The sequence below is a fragment of the Notamacropus eugenii genome, chromosome 4, assembly GCF_028372415.1.
Source record: "Notamacropus eugenii isolate mMacEug1 chromosome 4, mMacEug1.pri_v2, whole genome shotgun sequence".
NCBI lineage: Eukaryota > Metazoa > Chordata > Mammalia > Diprotodontia > Macropodidae > Notamacropus > Notamacropus eugenii.
In genome coordinates this window covers 171,579,111-171,596,503 of record NC_092875.1, presented here as the reverse complement: position 1 = coordinate 171,596,503, position 17,393 = coordinate 171,579,111, and the positions used below count along the sequence as shown (strand labels likewise).

At 36.9% G+C, this 17,393-nt stretch overlaps 1 protein-coding gene across 7 annotated transcripts in view; it reads right to left on the bottom strand.

Moving 5' to 3' along the window:
* Nucleotides 1–17,393, bottom strand: part of EXOC2 (exocyst complex component 2) — a 250,636-nt gene that overhangs the window by 199,011 nt on the left and 34,232 nt on the right. For 6 of the 7 annotated variants that reach the window (XR_011965863.1, XR_011965864.1, XM_072603658.1 and 3 more), the window contains exon 2: nt 7,302–7,459. Coding sequence is in view for 5 of the 7 variants with exons in the window: in XM_072603658.1 (XP_072459759.1) it covers nt 7,302–7,419 (118 nt within the window). In the remaining 2 variants the exon portion in view is untranslated. Of the gene's footprint in view, nt 1–7,301; nt 7,460–12,635; nt 12,950–17,393 lie in introns of all 7 variants that reach the window. The other variant, XM_072603657.1, reaches the window with a different exon arrangement.

Genomic DNA, 17,393 nt, shown 5'->3' with positions numbered 1-17,393 from the left:
TACAATACTTAAAGCAGGTGTTCTTAACCTTTTTTTGTGTCACAGTCCCCTTTGGCAATGTGAAGCCTATGGACTGCCTTATCAGAATAATGTTTTTAAATCACTTAAGGAAATGAAGTTACATTTTAATTAAAGGTTACTGACAATAAGCATGTAATTTTTTTTCCCATTCAAGTTCCCATACTCTCTGACAACTAAGCACAGATTGTGAAACTCTTGTTAAGAACCCTTACCTTAAAGTGATAGCAGGGTCAATTAAAGATTTTTTAAGAAATGGGGAGATTTGAACATGTTTGTAAGCAGTACAGAAGAAGTCAGCCCAAAATATCAAATACTATATCAAGAAAGTGGTGAAGCAAGCATCAAAAAGACCTTTGAAGGTCATCTAGGGCCATACAGAGGACCAAGTTGTGTCCTGTGACTTTAATAGCGACACTTACTTTTCTACCTTTGATGCTGGTGTTGGCATTGCCCTCAATGGGCCATTCTGTCAGTCTCATTTCTTGGTATGACAACTGGTATGAAAATAACACAGTGTAGTAGACCTCATAGTTCACATGGGACTCCAAGAGGCAAAGGAGAAAGTCATGAATCTTCATTCCTGGCCAGAAAAGGAGTTCTACAACTAAGGAGCCCACATCCCTAACCCATGTCCCTATAGTGGGAAACCCATACTCCATTCACATCCTTGACCGAATGTACACCCCTAGTATGGAGGAGAAGCTGAGAATCCTATATTGTATACTATCAATAAAGTCACCATATTCAATGCAAAAAAATAAATAGAGGGAGAAATCCTTCTAGGAGTTCCTTAGAATATATCACTGGAATTCTTTTACTTTTAAATCTGCCTATTGACTAACACAAAGGTCTCTAAAGATATTCTACCAGACAGAAAGAAGCAAGAGACCATAGTAGAGAAGTGAATTTGTAACCAGAAAGCTCATAATTCAAATCCCACCTCTGACTAGCCATGTAACCCTATGCAAGCCATGTAAGAGAACAAAGTCTGTATCTACTACACCAAAGATGGGCTGTGAACTGCACTAATGGAAGATGTTTCCCTACGCTAAGTAAAACACAGATTTTCCTTGTATTTGCTACCAGTTTAAAGTGATAGTAAGTTTTGATGTGCATCAAAGTGGAGCTACATATAGTAACTATTAAGTTTAGTTATGAAAACAATTTACTCCAAAACCACAGAAATTGACATTTTTTAAATAAGCTAATACAGTAGAGTGGCAATGAAAGATACTAATGAGTAAACTATGTTACAGCAGGTTCAGAAGAAGCATATCATCTGCAAATTTAGTGTCAGTTATTTTTCTAACTGCATTTTCCATTTGTATTTTCCATTTCTAAAGAGCAGTGACCAATTTAATAAATATTTATGAGGGAAAACAGGCCAGAATGTGTGTGGCTGGAAACCAGTCACTTCACACTTTTTTTCTTTTATTATTTAACTTTCTTGCGTTGCTCAGAAGTCAAGTTGAGGGATGCCAATATTTCTGTCAGATATCAAGAACACATCAAGTGATGCCAAATTTTGTTTAAAATACTGGGGAAAGGAACTTAAGTCATCTTTTGTTACAACTAAAAGCACTAAGCACTGCTTAGAAAGAACATGATATTAAATATAAAGGGATATAACTAGGTTTCTTTAGGCATAGCCAATAAGCTTTGTATTATATTGCTTGGAATTTAAGGAGTTTTCTAAAACCAAACTTTATTCACATATCATGGAATTTTATTATTTTAAAAGAACTTCTAAGAATTTCTTTGGTAATGAATGTTCTATTTTTTAAATTTAGTACTGAAATGAGTTTTTTATAGTAAGAAAGAATCTAGTGAATTTAAAAATCTGCTTGGAGCAAAATAAAAAAATAAATCTGTTTCAATAATAGATGTCATGGCATACTCTCAAAATAAAAGGGCTTCTTACTTGGGTCTCATATTAGTAAAACATTCTGCAGACTGAACATAAATAATCTCTAAAATGTAAAGAGATAATTCTAAAAATTATCCTAAATTTTTAGGACATTATCCTAAAGAAAATTATTTTAAATAAACATAAAACCCCTAAAAAATCCTAATCCTAAAACTTTGATCACCTGAGAATCATTACATATATTACCAATCACGAAGATGGAGGTAGACAGAAAACTGCTTTAAAACAGCAGTCTATTCATATAGCAGTGGTTGTTGTCAAGTTTTGATTTACAATCTCATCAAAGAACTAAGCATAATAAAAGTCACAGTCTTTAATTCCCTAGCCACTGGTGAACCGATAGATCAGCACTATTTAAGTTACAATATTACAGTGAATAAATACTCCTATAACAGAAAGAATATCTGCATTTTAATTCAGGAATTAGCTTAAATGTAAATTTAACCAGAGAATTATGAATTTAGTGAAAAGTCATGCACATATAAAATAGAAAGTCAAATCATCAAGTACATATCTGTAGTCCTATTTCTGGATTTCTTAAGTCTAGCATTCTCATTATGGCTTAGAAAGTAGAAAAACTCATGGCACAAATGATAAAATGATTTTTAGGATCTTGTAGACAGTCAAATAAAGTACCTTTTGGTACAGTTTTATCTGGCCACTGCAGTTACTGCGTAAGTTAAAAAATACTCCAGTCAATGTCAGTCAGCAAGTATTTATTTGGGGCCTACTGTGCAATAAGCACTGCACTAAGTGTCATAGATAAAAAGGCAAAACACAGTCCCTGCTCTCAAGAAGTTCACAGTCTAAGGAGGGTCTTACCTAGCTTGCTTTGCCTAACAACAGGTATATTGAAAACTGAATTTCAGCAAAGCCAAAAAAAAGGATCACATATGAAAAGCATACCTACAGTTATGAGTAAAAAATTACACAGGATATCACTATTCATGTTTCAGGGCACAAGTTAACAAGGTAATTACCAAGTAGTTTTAAAATAAACCTCTATCCTAAAGAAGCTCAGGACTTTTCCTACTTAGAGCAAAAACTGTTAGAATAATTTGTCTACAACATAAGAAAACATAAGATTAGACACATCTACTCCAATAAAAATTGTAATGCAATTTTAAGCATTTTTTGAAATTTGTGCTAAAGAATTCAGAATGAATGAATGAATGAAAAAATTATTAAGCACAGTACACCAGAGGATAAAGTAATAGTAAATGAAATATACTTCAAAATACATAGAGTAACAGATTTAGAACTGGAAAAAATCTCAGGGGTCATCTAATGCAAACCTCTCATTTTACAGATGATGAAACTGAGGCCCAGGAAACAAGGTCTTCCACAGCTATAGATCTTTACAACATACTATGCTGCCTCTATTATGAATTATAATTTAGCATTACTTTCCAACATTCTTTCTTCTTATTTTTCTTCATGGACTTAACCAAATCACTTAATTTTTCCTCACAGTTGTAGTGGAAGATAAATAAATTATAATCTATATGATGATATCCAGTACATTACCTGTTGGGGAATTTCTTAAGAAAGAAGGAATTGGCCCTCCTGGAGGTATTCTTCCTTCTAGAGGGTCTTCAAGACTGGAAGCCAAATAAAGCAAGTAGCCAAACTCAACAGAAAAAGATTTATTAATAGCTCAACAACGAAGACAATTTGTTAGTAGCAGCTTCCACCTCCAAGACTTCAGCCTTGGTTTAAATAACTTTTTCAGAACTGCTAACAGTACACAGGCAATCAGTGATAGAGGACAGCAGAAATTTAAGACAGATAAAAATATTTTTTCTAAAAAGAAAAAGAAGTACAGGAAGAAGGGGGAGAGGACTGGGAAAAAATAAGAGAAAACAGTCCCTATTCAAGGACAGTAAAGAAGAGGTGAGCAATTATTTTTACAATAGTTAAAAAGAAATCTGTTTGATCAAAGACATCAGGGTTAAGGTAATCTTTGCACAGAAAGCTACAGGTATCCTCCTATCCAAGAACACAAATTTCTTCTGCAATAATAAATGAAACCACTGTGCAACACCATGTTCTTGTATAGTAAGAGTTCATATTTATATAATGCTATATATACTTTACAAATCACTTTCCTCAGAACAACCCTAGGAGGCAGGATAAAACTGTTATGAATTACTATTCTTAATCAAATTCACCAAGTATTTATTAAGTTCCTGTTTTGAAAAACATACTGTAATAGGAGCTTGAAATATAAAAGTGAATAAAGAAAATAAATATCTGTGAGTAGGTATTTAAATAGAAAAGTTACACTAATTTGCAGCTTAATTAGGTGAATTTGGCAGGTGTGTGGAGAAAGGATTGGAGAGAGATTAGAAGCAAAAAGAACAATTAGTGAATTATTATGATAGTCCAGGAAAGAGGTGATGAATGCCTGAACTAGGAAGACTGACATATAAAAGGAGAGAACAGAATGGGAGAACCGAGAGTCACAGGCTGACTCCCAAGGATATAAACCTAGAGCCCCCAACAAAAAAGGAGAAGTTTGGAGGACAAACGGATTTATGCTGCAGAGAATTGTATGAGTTTCATTTTGGACAGGTTAAGTTTGAGATGCCAACAGGAATTCCAGCTGAAGATATCTATAAGCTATTAGGGAAGGGAAGGGAAGAGAGAGAATAAGCACTTATTAAGCACCTACTATATGCCAAGCACTGTGCTATAAGCTTTAAAAATATTATCTCATTTTATCCTCACAAGGAAGTAGCTGCCAGTACATGTACACATACACATAAGTATAGAAACACACACACACACACACACACACACACACGAGTCTCCTTTGATCCTCTGATTCTCACAACAAATTTGGGAGGTACACACTATCATGCTATATAAGTGCATAATGTAACTATAACAAATATAATATACAAGTAATATCAGATAAATATCAAATTAAGAATAACAATAAGCTAACATTTATATAGCACTTACCATGTGCCAGGCACTGTGCTAAGAGCTTTAAAAATATTCTTTTATTTGTTTCTCATAACAAATATGGGAAGTATGTGCTGTTACTATCCTCATTTCACAGGTGAGGAAAATGAATCAAATAGAGGTTAAATGAGTTGTCCAGGGTCACACTGTCCAAAGTGACTGAGGTTGGATTTGAATTCAGGTCCTCCTGACCTGAGCATGCATACAAACATACACATACCTACATAGATACCATTTTGTTGTAAGGATCAAATGACATAATGTTTGTAAAAAAAAGTGCCTTTGCCTGGCATATAGGTGACACCAAATCAATGCTTATGCTTGTCCCTATTATTATTATTATCCCTATTTTAGGAAACTGAGGCAGACAAAGGCTAAGTAACTTCATCAGGGTAACAGAGCTAGTAAATGTCTAAGGCCAGATGTGAACCAAGGTTTTCCTGACTCCAGATCCAGGGATTTACCTACTGTACCACCTAGCTGTCTAGGTTCACTACAGGACTGGCATTCTAGCAGAAGATTAGACTCCATGAGTTTTTGTTGGCTAGCCTCATCTCCACTTCCTGCCTTACCTGCCTTCCATCAAATCCCAGTTAAAATCTCACCTTTTACAAGAAGGCTTTCCTGATGTCCCTTAATTCTAGGGCCTTTCTTTATAATCTCCAATTTATCCTACATACAGTGTATTTGTACCCATGATTACACTTTGAACTCCTTGAATGCAAAGATTGCTTTTTGCCTTTCTTTGTATTCCCAATGCTTAGCACAGAGCCTGGTATACAACAGGCACTTAATAAATGTTTGTTGACTTTGTCAAGAAAACCCCAAACGGAGTCACAAAGAGCTGATGGGGCTGAAACCACTAAACAACAACTATGTGTGAGGCAGTCTTCTAAACACTTTATCTCATTTGATCCTTATAATAATCCTGCGAGGAATGGGCTGTTATTATCCCCATCTGAAAGCTAAGGAAATTGAGGCAGATAGAGGTCAAGTGATTTACACAGAGTCACACGACCAGTAAGTAATCTGAGGCTGGATTTAAACTCAGGCCTTCCTGACTCCAAGTCCAGTGGTCTATCCAATGCACAACGAGAGAGAAAGAGAGGAGAAAGAGAGAGAGAATACGAGGAAGCAAAATGTATAGAAATGATAACTGAATCCATAAGGAATGGATGAGATCAACAAAGGAGAGAGTGTAGAAAGAGGAGAGAAGTAAGCTGATGCTAGAACTTCGGGAATAGTTGCCCTTGGGAAATGGGAAATAATATGACAATAAAATGGCAAAGGATACAAAGAAGAATGATGAGACAGAAAAGACAAAAAACCAGGAGAATTCAATGGTCTTTTGACTGAATCCAAAGTTCCTTCCCCTACGGAATTGACTATCCAGGGATAACATCCATACTAAACAGTATTATAGTAGATAGAGAGTTAGATTAATAATCAGGAAGACCTTGGTTTAAATTCAGACTCTTGCCACTTGCTAACTATGTGACCATGCTATGGTAAGTCATTTAACCTCTCAGAGCCTGAGTTTCTTCATGTGTAAAACAGGGATAATAAAACCTATATCTCAACAGGGTTGCTGAAGTCCAAATGAGATAAGGGTATGCAGTATAATTTGTAATAATAACAATAATAATAAATAACATTCATATAATGCTTATTATGTGCTGGGCACTATGCTAAGTACTTTACAAATACACCTCCTTATTGCTGCTGTTGTTGTTCAGTCATTTTTCAGTCATGTCCTACTCTTCATGACCCCATTCTTGGCAAAGGTACTGGAGCAGTTTGCCATTTCCTTCTCCAGCTCATTGTACAGAAGAGGAAACCGAGGCAAAAATCTGGACTCAGGAAGATGAGTCTTCCCGACTCACTGCCCAGCACTCCATCCACTATATCAGCTAGCTAAGATCATTAGCCACAACCACAAGAGGTTGGTGATATTATTATCCCCATCTTCACAGTTAAGGGTAACTGCGGCAAATAGAGGTTAGGTGGCTTGCCTAAGATCATACAGCTAATAAGTGTTTGAGGCAACCAAATTCAGGGATATCAAAGATTTTGCTTTGATAAAGTAATAAAAGTCTGAGTTAGGACAGGGGCTCTGGAAACAGAGAGGAAATACTAAATCTTAGAGACATTAAGAAGGAATAAACAGAAATGGATGAGTGATGGCATATGAGGCTTATGATTTAACAAACTCATATGACTATAATAATGAATTAGGTAAGCAATAATTTTTCATTTTCATTCCAGATCACCCTCTAGAGACAACTCTCACATGATTTTAAATAAAATCTCTCTTTTCATCTATTCAACATAACACATACAAGTTTACTCCCCACAAAAGTTAAAAGAACTCTTTTCAACCTACCTATGAGGTCAGTTGGCCCAGTTCCTAAGTTTTCTCCTCTGATTGTAACCTTTGTCCATGAGATACCTTCATTTGGAGAGATGCCTGTTACAAGTGGCGGTTGTCGTGATCGAGACATGCTGCAAGGGAACTAGCGATGAAGTTGTAGATAGAGTGATCTGTTAAATAGAAAGAAAATTAAGATCAATTCAATGCACTGTGAATAGAAGAACACATTCAACAAAAACATGTACACCTGACATTCAGATAATAGAAAAAGTGTTCTTGATTATCTAATGATCAAACAGTTAAGATTTGTTGTACAGCAATCTTATTCAAAGCACTTCAGTGGATACTGACAACTGCACATTTAATTTAAAACAAGTGCCCTATACTCAAGGAGTTTTCACTCCAATGTTACATGGAATTTAAACAACATATATCACTGCAGCAAAAACTGTCATAGATAATTTATGAATTGTGTTGTTTTTCTCAACCACTTTCAATTTGGTTTCCAATTTCATCATTCAACTGAAAACTCTTTCTCCAAAATTTCCAGTGATCTCATAATTACCAAATATTTGTCTTATTTCTCATCTTTTCAGCAGCATATGACACTTTTCACAACAGTCCTGGATACTTTCTCCTCTCTAGGTTTTTGTGACACTGTTCTAGAACAGTTGGTTCTCCTATTTACTTGTCTGAGAGTTTCTTTTCAGGTTCCTTGGTTCCTCTGACAAATCAATCAATCAATCAATAAGCATTTATTAAGCATTTGAGCTGTGCCAGGCCCTGGCTAAGTCTGGGGTTACAATGAAAAACAAAAACTGTCCTGGACCTGGAGTTTACATTTTAATGAAGATGACATTATGCAAATAAATAACTATATTCAATTCAATAATTTTTATTCAATAGACATATATTAAGTGCCCACTACATACCAAGTATAGTGTTAAACAACAAGTAAGAAAGTCTCAAGTTCCTGCCGTCAAAGAGCTTACAATCTAACAGAGGGAGGGGAAGAGAACACACAAAAGGGGCGATGGAAGGAGTAGCAGAGGTGCTATGTTATGTGAAGGGAAAACCAAGTGGAGGAGCTGATGGAAAATGGAAAGTTAGAAACTAGAAAGTTCTGAAAATTCTGTGCCCTCTGGAGGAGTTTATTGCTCTGCTCTCCAGCCCTCCAATCAGAGGGGAGAGGTAACATATATATGGAAGATAAGCTAACAGGGGGAGGTTCTAGCTGCTTGAGGGCCCAGAAAAGGACAGCCACAGTTAGTGGATAAAACATGAATGAAGAATAACCAAAGGAGATTAAGAAGTAGTAGCCAAAGAGGCAGAAAGAAAGCTAAGAAAGAGCAGTGTCACAGAAATACAGAGGAATTTGTAAAGATAGTAGAATAGGAGGTAGCAGTACAGACCAGATTGTGTATGCAACTGTTCCAACAAAGACCAAGGAAGGACAACAGACCAACTAGTAATATTGAAATTTAAGGAAAAACACATTGGATCATTTCTGAAAAACTTAAGAATTCTGACCAATTATATGATCATTCAGAATTCTGGAGAATAATGATGAAGGATGCCATCAACCTCCTGACAGTTAATAAATTCAAAGTACAGAATTTACATATACATATAGTATTTACATATACATATTTACATATACATGTTGTGTATACATGCATGTATGTTTGTTTGAAAATGGCCATCGTACAAATATTTTTCTTGATTATGCATGTTTGCTAAGAATGTTTTGTCTTTTTTTCCAATGGGGGTTAAGGAGGGGAGGGATAGGTAATAGGGCTGCCAAAACGAAAGAAAAGAGGGTCACTGAAGTGTTAAAAAAAAAAAAAAACCAGAAGAAAATAGAAGGAAAGTCGACAGGAAAAAAACATACAAGACAGTTTTGAAAGCTATATGCTCAATTTATCATATGCTCAAAAGGAAATCTAAGTGATAGATAACGGATATTTGTAGTTTTATGTACAATCTTTTTTATGTTCTACTTTATATACTGAAATGCTCATTTTACTTGTTAAGTTCAGAATTTTTAAAAAGATAAAAATACATTTTAAAGAAAGGTATGAAATGATTTGGTTCTATTTAAAGATATATATAAATATGTCAATTTAAACACACCAACTATGCTATGAAAGTTTACATGGGAAGAGAGTTGTGAATCAAAGTCAAAAGACAGACTTGACTTTAATGTTTTAAATGAAGTATACAAGGAATGGAACAATCAGAAAACCTCACTGAAAGGAAGTAATAAATAATGACGGTGATATACTAGCTATGCGTACAGAATTTTAGTATATTTTGAGTTAGAAAAGACGGGACAAATCAAATAATTTTTAAAATGGGACTTCGTTAGCTATGCCTATTCAAATATGTTTTATATGTTGTCAGATGAGTAAATCTGTTATAAGTATTTCCTAGAAAGAATATTATTAATTTATAAACAAGAAATAATTCAGTAAAGCTAAAATAGATAAATACAAAAAGCTTGGGAACTTGGCCAATATGAACTAGAGCCAGAGTTTCTACAATAACTTTTTTAACAGAATCAGAAATTTATGTTGCTTTAATAAAAGATGTTGTAACACTGCAGGAAAGAAAACTATTAATGGGAGATTAGTAAATTAGTGTGCCACTTTAATTAATGCATATAGACCAATTCTTGACAATGGAGAATACAAAAATATAACTGAGGTGGAGAATTATGCCCTATTTGTGTAATATGATCACACTGAGTGGTGATTTAATTATCTTTTTGACACTATTAAGCAGTGTTCTATGTTGTACATCATAAATCAGTTAATCATGTGTCTAAATTATTTTCAGAACTTTACCTAGCTAAAACAAACAGCCACCTAAATAAAAAGCCTCTGCTATTTTTTTTTTTAATTATTGACATTTTTTTTTTATTTAGCTTTTAACATTCATTTTCACAAAATTTTGGGTTACAAATTTTCTCCCCTTTTATCCCCTCCCCCCCCAAACGCCAAGCATTCTAATTGCCCCTATGACCAATCTGCTCTCTCTTCTATCATCCCTCTCTGCCCTTGTCTCTGTCTTCTCTTTTGTCCTGTAGGGCCAGATAGCTTTCTATACCCCTTTACCTGTATTTCTTATTTCCTAGTGGTAAGAACATTACAGTTGATCCTAACACTTTGAGTTCCAACTTCTTTAGCTCCCTCCCTCTCCACCCCTTCCCTTTGGAAGGCAAGCAATTCAATATAGGCCAAATCTGTGTAGTTTTGCAAATGACTTCCATAATAGTTGTGTTGTATAGGACTAACTATATTTCTCTCCATCCTATCCTGTTCCCCATTACTTCTATTCTCTTTTGATCCTATCCCTCCCCATGAGTGTTGACCTCAAATTGCACTCTCCTCCCCATGCCCTCCCTTCTATCATCCCCCCCCACTCTGCTTATCCCCTTATCCTCCACTTTCCTGTATTGTAAGATAGGTTTTCATACCAAAATGAGTAGGCATTTTATTCTTTCCTTTAGTGGAATGTGATGAGAGTAGACTTCATGTTTTTCTCTCACCTCCCCTCTTTATCCCTCCACTAATGAGTCTTTTGCTTGCCTCTTTTATGAGAGATAATTTGCCCCATTCAATTCTCCCTTTCTCCTCCCAATATCTTTCTCTCTCACTGCTTGATTTCATTTTTTTTAAGATATGATCCCATCCTCTTCAATTCACTCTGTCTCTATGTGTGTGTGCGTGTGTGCATGTGTGTGTGTGTAATCCCACCCAGTACCCAGATACTGAAATGTTTCAAGAGTTACAAATATTGTCTTTCCATGTAGGAATGTAAACAGTTCAACTTTAGTAAGTCCCTTATGACTTCTCTTTGCTGTTCACCTTTTCATGGTTCTCTTCATTCTTGTGTTTGGAAGTCAAATTTTCTTTTTAGCTCTGGTCTTTTCATCAAGAATGCTTGAAAATCCTCTATTTCATTGAAAGACCAATTTTTCCCCTGAAGTATTATACTCAGTTTTGCTGGGTAGGTGATTCTTGGTTTTAGTCCTAGTTCCTTTGACTTCTGGAATATCCTATTCCATGCCCTTCGATCCCTTAATGTAGAAGCTGCTAGATCTTGTGTTATCCTGATTGTATTTCCACAATACTTGAATTGTTTCTTTCTAGCTGCTTGCAATATTTTCTCTTTCACCTGGGAGTTCTGGAATTTGGCCACAATGTTCCTAGGAGTTTCTCTTTTTGGATCTCTTTTATGCGGTGTTCTGTGGATTCTTTGAATATTTATTTTGCCCTCTGGTTCTAGAATCTCAGGGCAGTTTTCATTGATAATTTCATGAAAGATGATGTCTAGGCTCTTCTTTTGATCATGGCTTTCAGGTAGTCCCATAATTTTTAAATTATCTCTCCTGGATCTATTTTCAAGGTCAGTTGTTTTTCCAATGAGATATTTCACATTATCTTCCATTTTTCCATTCCTCTGGCTTTGTTCTGTGATTTCTTGCTTTCTCATAAAGTCCTTAGCCTCCATCTGTGCCATTCTAATTTTGAAAGAACTATTTTCTTCAGTGAGCTTTTGAATCTCCTTTTCCATTTGGCTAATTCTGCTTTTGAAAGCATTCTTCTCCTCATTGGCTTTTTGAACCTCTTTTGCCAGTTGAGTTAGGCTAGTTTTCAAGGTGTTAATTTCTTCAACATTTTTTTGGTTCTCCTTTAGCAGGGAGCTGATCTGCTTTTCATGCTTCTCTTTCATCCCTCTCATTTCTCTTCCCAGTTTTTCTTCCACCTCTCTAACTTGATTTTCAAAATTCTTTTTGAGCTCTTCCATGGCCTGAGCCCATTGGGTGGGCTGAGATACAGAAGCCTTGATTTCTGTGTCTTTGCCTGATGGTAAGCATTGTTCTTCCTCATCAGAAAGGAAGGGAGGAAAAGCCTGTTCACCAAGAAAGTAACCTTCTATAGTCTTATTTCTTTTCCCTTTTCTGGGCATTTTCCCAGCCAGTGACTTGACCTCTGAATATTTTCCTCACACCCACCTCACCTCCTGATCCTCCCAGCCAGTGTTTGGGGTCTGAGATTCAAATGCTGCTTCCAGCCTCAGGGCTTTGGGTGGGGGCAGGGCTGCTATTCAGTGTGAGATTAAATTCAGATGCTCAAGTGAGGGCAGGGCTGCCTCTCAGGCTCAGTTCCCTCAGGGAGTTCATGCACAGACCTTCAACAATGGATCCAGGCTCCTGCCTGCTTGGAGAGCCCTGGTCTGCCGCTGCCCCTCAGCTTCTGTCTCCCGAGGGGGCCCGAGCCATGGGGGCACCCCACTCCCCCCTCGACCCGCCAAAGGGACTCTCTCACCGACCCCCGTCACCTGTGGGTGGAGGTACTTGTGCGGCCGCTGGAGATCCCGTCCCTGAAGCCCGCTCGGATCTGTTCCTCTCGGTGCCGCGGCCACGGCAGGGCTGTACTCAGCTCCCAGTCCCGGCGCCCAGTCCGCAGCACGAAGGACCTTTTACGAGAGGTTTGCAGGTCTCTCCGGAACAGAAATCTCCCTCGCTCCAATGTTCTGTGGCCTCTGGGTGCAGAATTCGCCGTGAGTTACTTCTTTGTAGTTGTTCTATGGGTTGTGGGTTCGGAGCTATGTGTATGTGCGTCTTTCTACTACGCCATCTTGGCTCCCCTCTGCTATTTTTTTAAAAGAAATACAACAGGATATTAAAAAATACATTCAAGTACAAGACATTAGCACTGAATTCTTTCAAATATCTACATTACTTACTGAATAGTCTATAAAAGAATAGCAATGCACATATATGGTCCCAAGTAATTTTAATGTACACTAGAGGTCACTAAAAAAGTCTAGCCAAAACATTTCATGATAACCTTTCATAAATCACAAATTTTTAGTGTTGAAAGGGAATTGATAAATCAACTAGTCTAATCCCATCATTTTACACAGAAAGAAACCAAAACCCAAGTGAGGTCAAGTGCCTTGAGTCCAGGGCTCTTCCTACTCCACATACTTCTCCAGTCAAATCCTTCAGGGTGCTGGAAAGACCACATGCTCAGCACTAACTGGTTTTGAATTACAGGGATTCTGGCTCCTATCAATTATCTATTCAGTCAAATGCAATCTTGAAATGCCTCTGATCTAAAAAACAAAACAGAAAAAATTCCAGGTTCTTCCCAAATACTCTTATCAGGAAAAATGTGAAGAGGAGTTCAGGGAAATCACAAGCTAAACTAGGCCACCTCTACCCTAAAATCAAAAGTAAAGGTAAAGTAAAAACAGTAGATGAAGTGGAAGGTTCTTTGGATCACTGCAACCAGTCAAGAATCAGTCCCAGATTTCTGGCTATATTTGTAACTCCAAAGCTCAGATATATATTCTGGGAATATAAACCAAAGGTACTAGAAGACGTAGGACAGATCAGTGTCTCATGTGCACAGGAGTGTATTCAAGCTCTGAGCCTCAATGTCAGTGATGGATCCTACAAAGGGAGTATACCACAGCTCACATAAACTATCAGAATGTTTAGCTACAATGCAAACAGGATTTCTTTCAAACAAAAAATACACTCATAACCCAAGTATACTAGAACAAGAGTAAGACTTCCAGTGCTTTGGATATATTCTTTAAAAATATTTATGGGAAACCATGTATAAGAATCCCATAGGATGAGGAGGTACAGCCTTTTTTAAAAAGACAAATTAGCATAGAACCATCAACTAATCAATAATAAATCAACATTTATTAGGTTACCTACAATGTGCCAGGTCCTGTAATAAGTACAGAGGACACAAAAAGAGGTTCAAAGACAGTCCTTACCCTCAAGAAGTTTATGGTCTTATGAAGGAGACAACATGCAAACAAATATATGCAAAGCAAGTTATACACAGGAAAAATAGGAAATAACAGAAGGAAGGCATTTTTTTAAACTGGATATTTATTATTTTATTTGCTTTCAGTGTTCTGCCATCACTTCCATATAACTTAAGAGTTTCTTCCCTTTTCTCCCTCTTTCACCCCTCCCTCCCCCTGCCTTCCTGAGATAGCATATAATTTTATATAGGTTTTACATATACATTCCTATTGAATACATTTTCACCTTAGTCATGTTGCATAGAATTAAAATGAATGAGAGAAATCATAAAACATAAGAAACATAACACATAACATAACACAACATAACACATAACACAAAACATAACACAAAAGAAAGTGATCTGCTACATTCTGCAACTGAATTCCATAATTCTTTCTCTGGATGTGGAAGGCATTTTGCCTTAAGAGACCATTGGGAATTGTTTAAGTCTTTGCATTGCAATGAAGTTCTAGGTCTACCAGAAAAATTCCTCATATGCTCTGATTGTTGCTGTGTACAAAGTTCTTGTGGTTCTGCTCCTTTCACTCACCATCAGATCATATAAGTCTTCCCAGGCCTCTCTGAAGTCTTCCTGTTCATCATTCCTTATAGCACAATAGTATTTAACTGGAACTTAATAAATTCTAGGGAGGTCAGTAGGCAGAGAGGAGGAAGAGAGTTCCAGGCACTGGGGCAGCCAGAGAAAATGCCAAAAGGCAAGAAATGTTTGTCCTGTTCATGGAAAAGCCAGAAAGGCAGAGTCACTGAATCTTTTCCCACTCTTCTAAACTTGATTTTCTGAATAAGTAAAAGACTTCACATTTATCCCTAATATCATCTTTTTAAATTTCAGCCCAATGCTTTACTATGTCAAGACTTTTGGATCCCAACTCTGTTCTCAGTGTGTTAGCGAGCTCTCCCAGTTTTGTATCATCTGCAAATTTGATGAGCATACTAACTACGGCCTTATCCAAGCCACAGATAAAACTATTAAACAGCGTAAGATGAAACACAGTTCCTTGGAGGAGTCTACTGAAGTCCTCCAAACAAGCTGACATAAAACTATTAATGACTGATCTTTGAGTCCAGCACTTAACCAGTTCTAAATCCAAGTAACTGTATTATCATATAGTCCACATCTCTCCATGTTCTCTACAAGAATAGTATGAGATACTTTATCAAGTGCTTTGCTGATGTCGAGGTAAAATATAGCCATGTCGCTGCTTTAATACACTATTTTAGAAAACTCCAATCCAACTTACCTCCCTTCACTGTTTATTTCACAGTCAACTATCTCACTGTTCTGGGACCCTGCTGTCCTGACTGATGACTGCTTCTGTATGGTTTTCAGGAAATTTCAGGAAATTTTCAGGAAAATTCAGAGTGTGTTCAAGGAAGACTAGTATCTCTGGTGTGATGGCTGCCAAGCCCTTTTCAGGGATGCTTTCCATCTTTGGTGTTCACCTGTTCCATCCAACTCTCACCTGTGGCTTCAAGAAGCTGTAGCATGCACAGTGGCTATACTTCAGTAAACCATTTTAGCAGACAGCTAACCCAGGCTGAAGGCAACTAAAGTGTCTCAAACCCATTGATGAGTTAGGGGGGTGTCTACTCCAAGTATGTGAAGACTTTGCCTGGTAGAATGGGCAGGTGAGAACAATTTGTTCCAACAGCCATGAAAGCAGCTGAAGCATGTAATGTGGACTGCATAGAGCTTGGTGAGCCCACCAAGGTCATTCACTGCATCTTAAGCCAACACCAGTCATCTTGATTCTGTCCTGCTACTGGACGATGATGACTTTGGAGGAGAGAATGAGGCTAATGACTTCATGCAACTCTGCCTCACTTAAATCCAATTTATAAATGAATCAAAAGACTCTCCACTTTCTGGAAATCTCTTTCACAGCCTCTTTGCCCACCTTAAGGAACTTCTAACCTATGGTTCTACTGTCCTGAATGGTGAACACCACTCCAGAATCACTATTCTGTGAACCTCTCACATGCCTCACTAATCCTTCACTCTCTGAACGTTTCTTTGCTAACATTCCCTACTTGTAATCACTCATGTATGCTTCTAGAAACATGAACTAAATCAATAACACTCAGCTATAGTTCCTGGATAGGGTATATCATTCTATTTCCCAAATGCCCTACTCACTACTCTGTAATTTTCTCATCCAAAATATCTCAACCAAGTTGCCGATGCTATTCTTCTAGTGTATTGTCTTCAGCTCACTGAGCACATGGGACTGTCTTAGTTTTTTTTATTTCTATCCCCAGTGCTTAGCATATAGTAAGCAGTTGTAACAAATGCTAATAATGCTAGTAATTCTATAAAAAAAAAAAAGCAAATAACATTTCTTTTTTGGCTTTTTAAAAATATAATTAATTTATTTATATTTAGTTTTGAACATTCATTTCCATAAGATTCTGAGATATAAAAGATGTAAGAATTAGAACTAATGGGAGGAACCATGAGAAAGAAGAAACAAAACAAAACAACAAAAGAAAAGGAGAGCAAATAGTGTGCTTTCATCTGCATTCACAGTCCAAAGCTCTTTCTCTGAATATGGACAGCATTTTCCATTTCCAACTCCGTTCTGAAATCGTCTTAGATCCTTGTATTGCTGCGAAGAGCTAAGTCTATCAACGTCAGTCATCAAACAATATGGCTGTTGTTATGTACAATGTTCTACTGGTTCTGCTCATTTCACTCAGCATCAATTCATATAAGTCTTTCCAGGTTTGCACAACAGTATTCCATTACATTCATATACCACAACTTGTTCAACCATTCCCCAATTGATGGGGCATTCCCTCAATTTCCAATTCTTTTGCCACCATAAAAAGTTGCTATAAATATTTTTGTACATGTGGGTCTTTTTCCAGTTTTTAGGATCTCTTTGGGATACAGACCTAGAAGTGATAAAGCAAATAACATCTTTAGAATCAATCCCCTTCTTTTCATTCACATGGTCATATCCTAGTTCAGGCCCACATTTCCTCTAGTCTGAACTACTGCCACAGCCTTTCAATCATTCTGCCTGCCTCAAGTCTCTCTCCTCTCCAACCTAGCTCTCCACACATCTGCAAAAGATATATTTCTAAAGCACTGGTGTAACCATGTCATTCCCCTACTTTAAAAGTTCCATGTTCTCCTACTGCCTCTAAGATAAAATATAAACTCCCCTGTTCAACATTTAAATTCTTTCATAATAGGCTCCAGTCTAGCTGTCCAGGCTTGTAATATATTATTCCCCTTC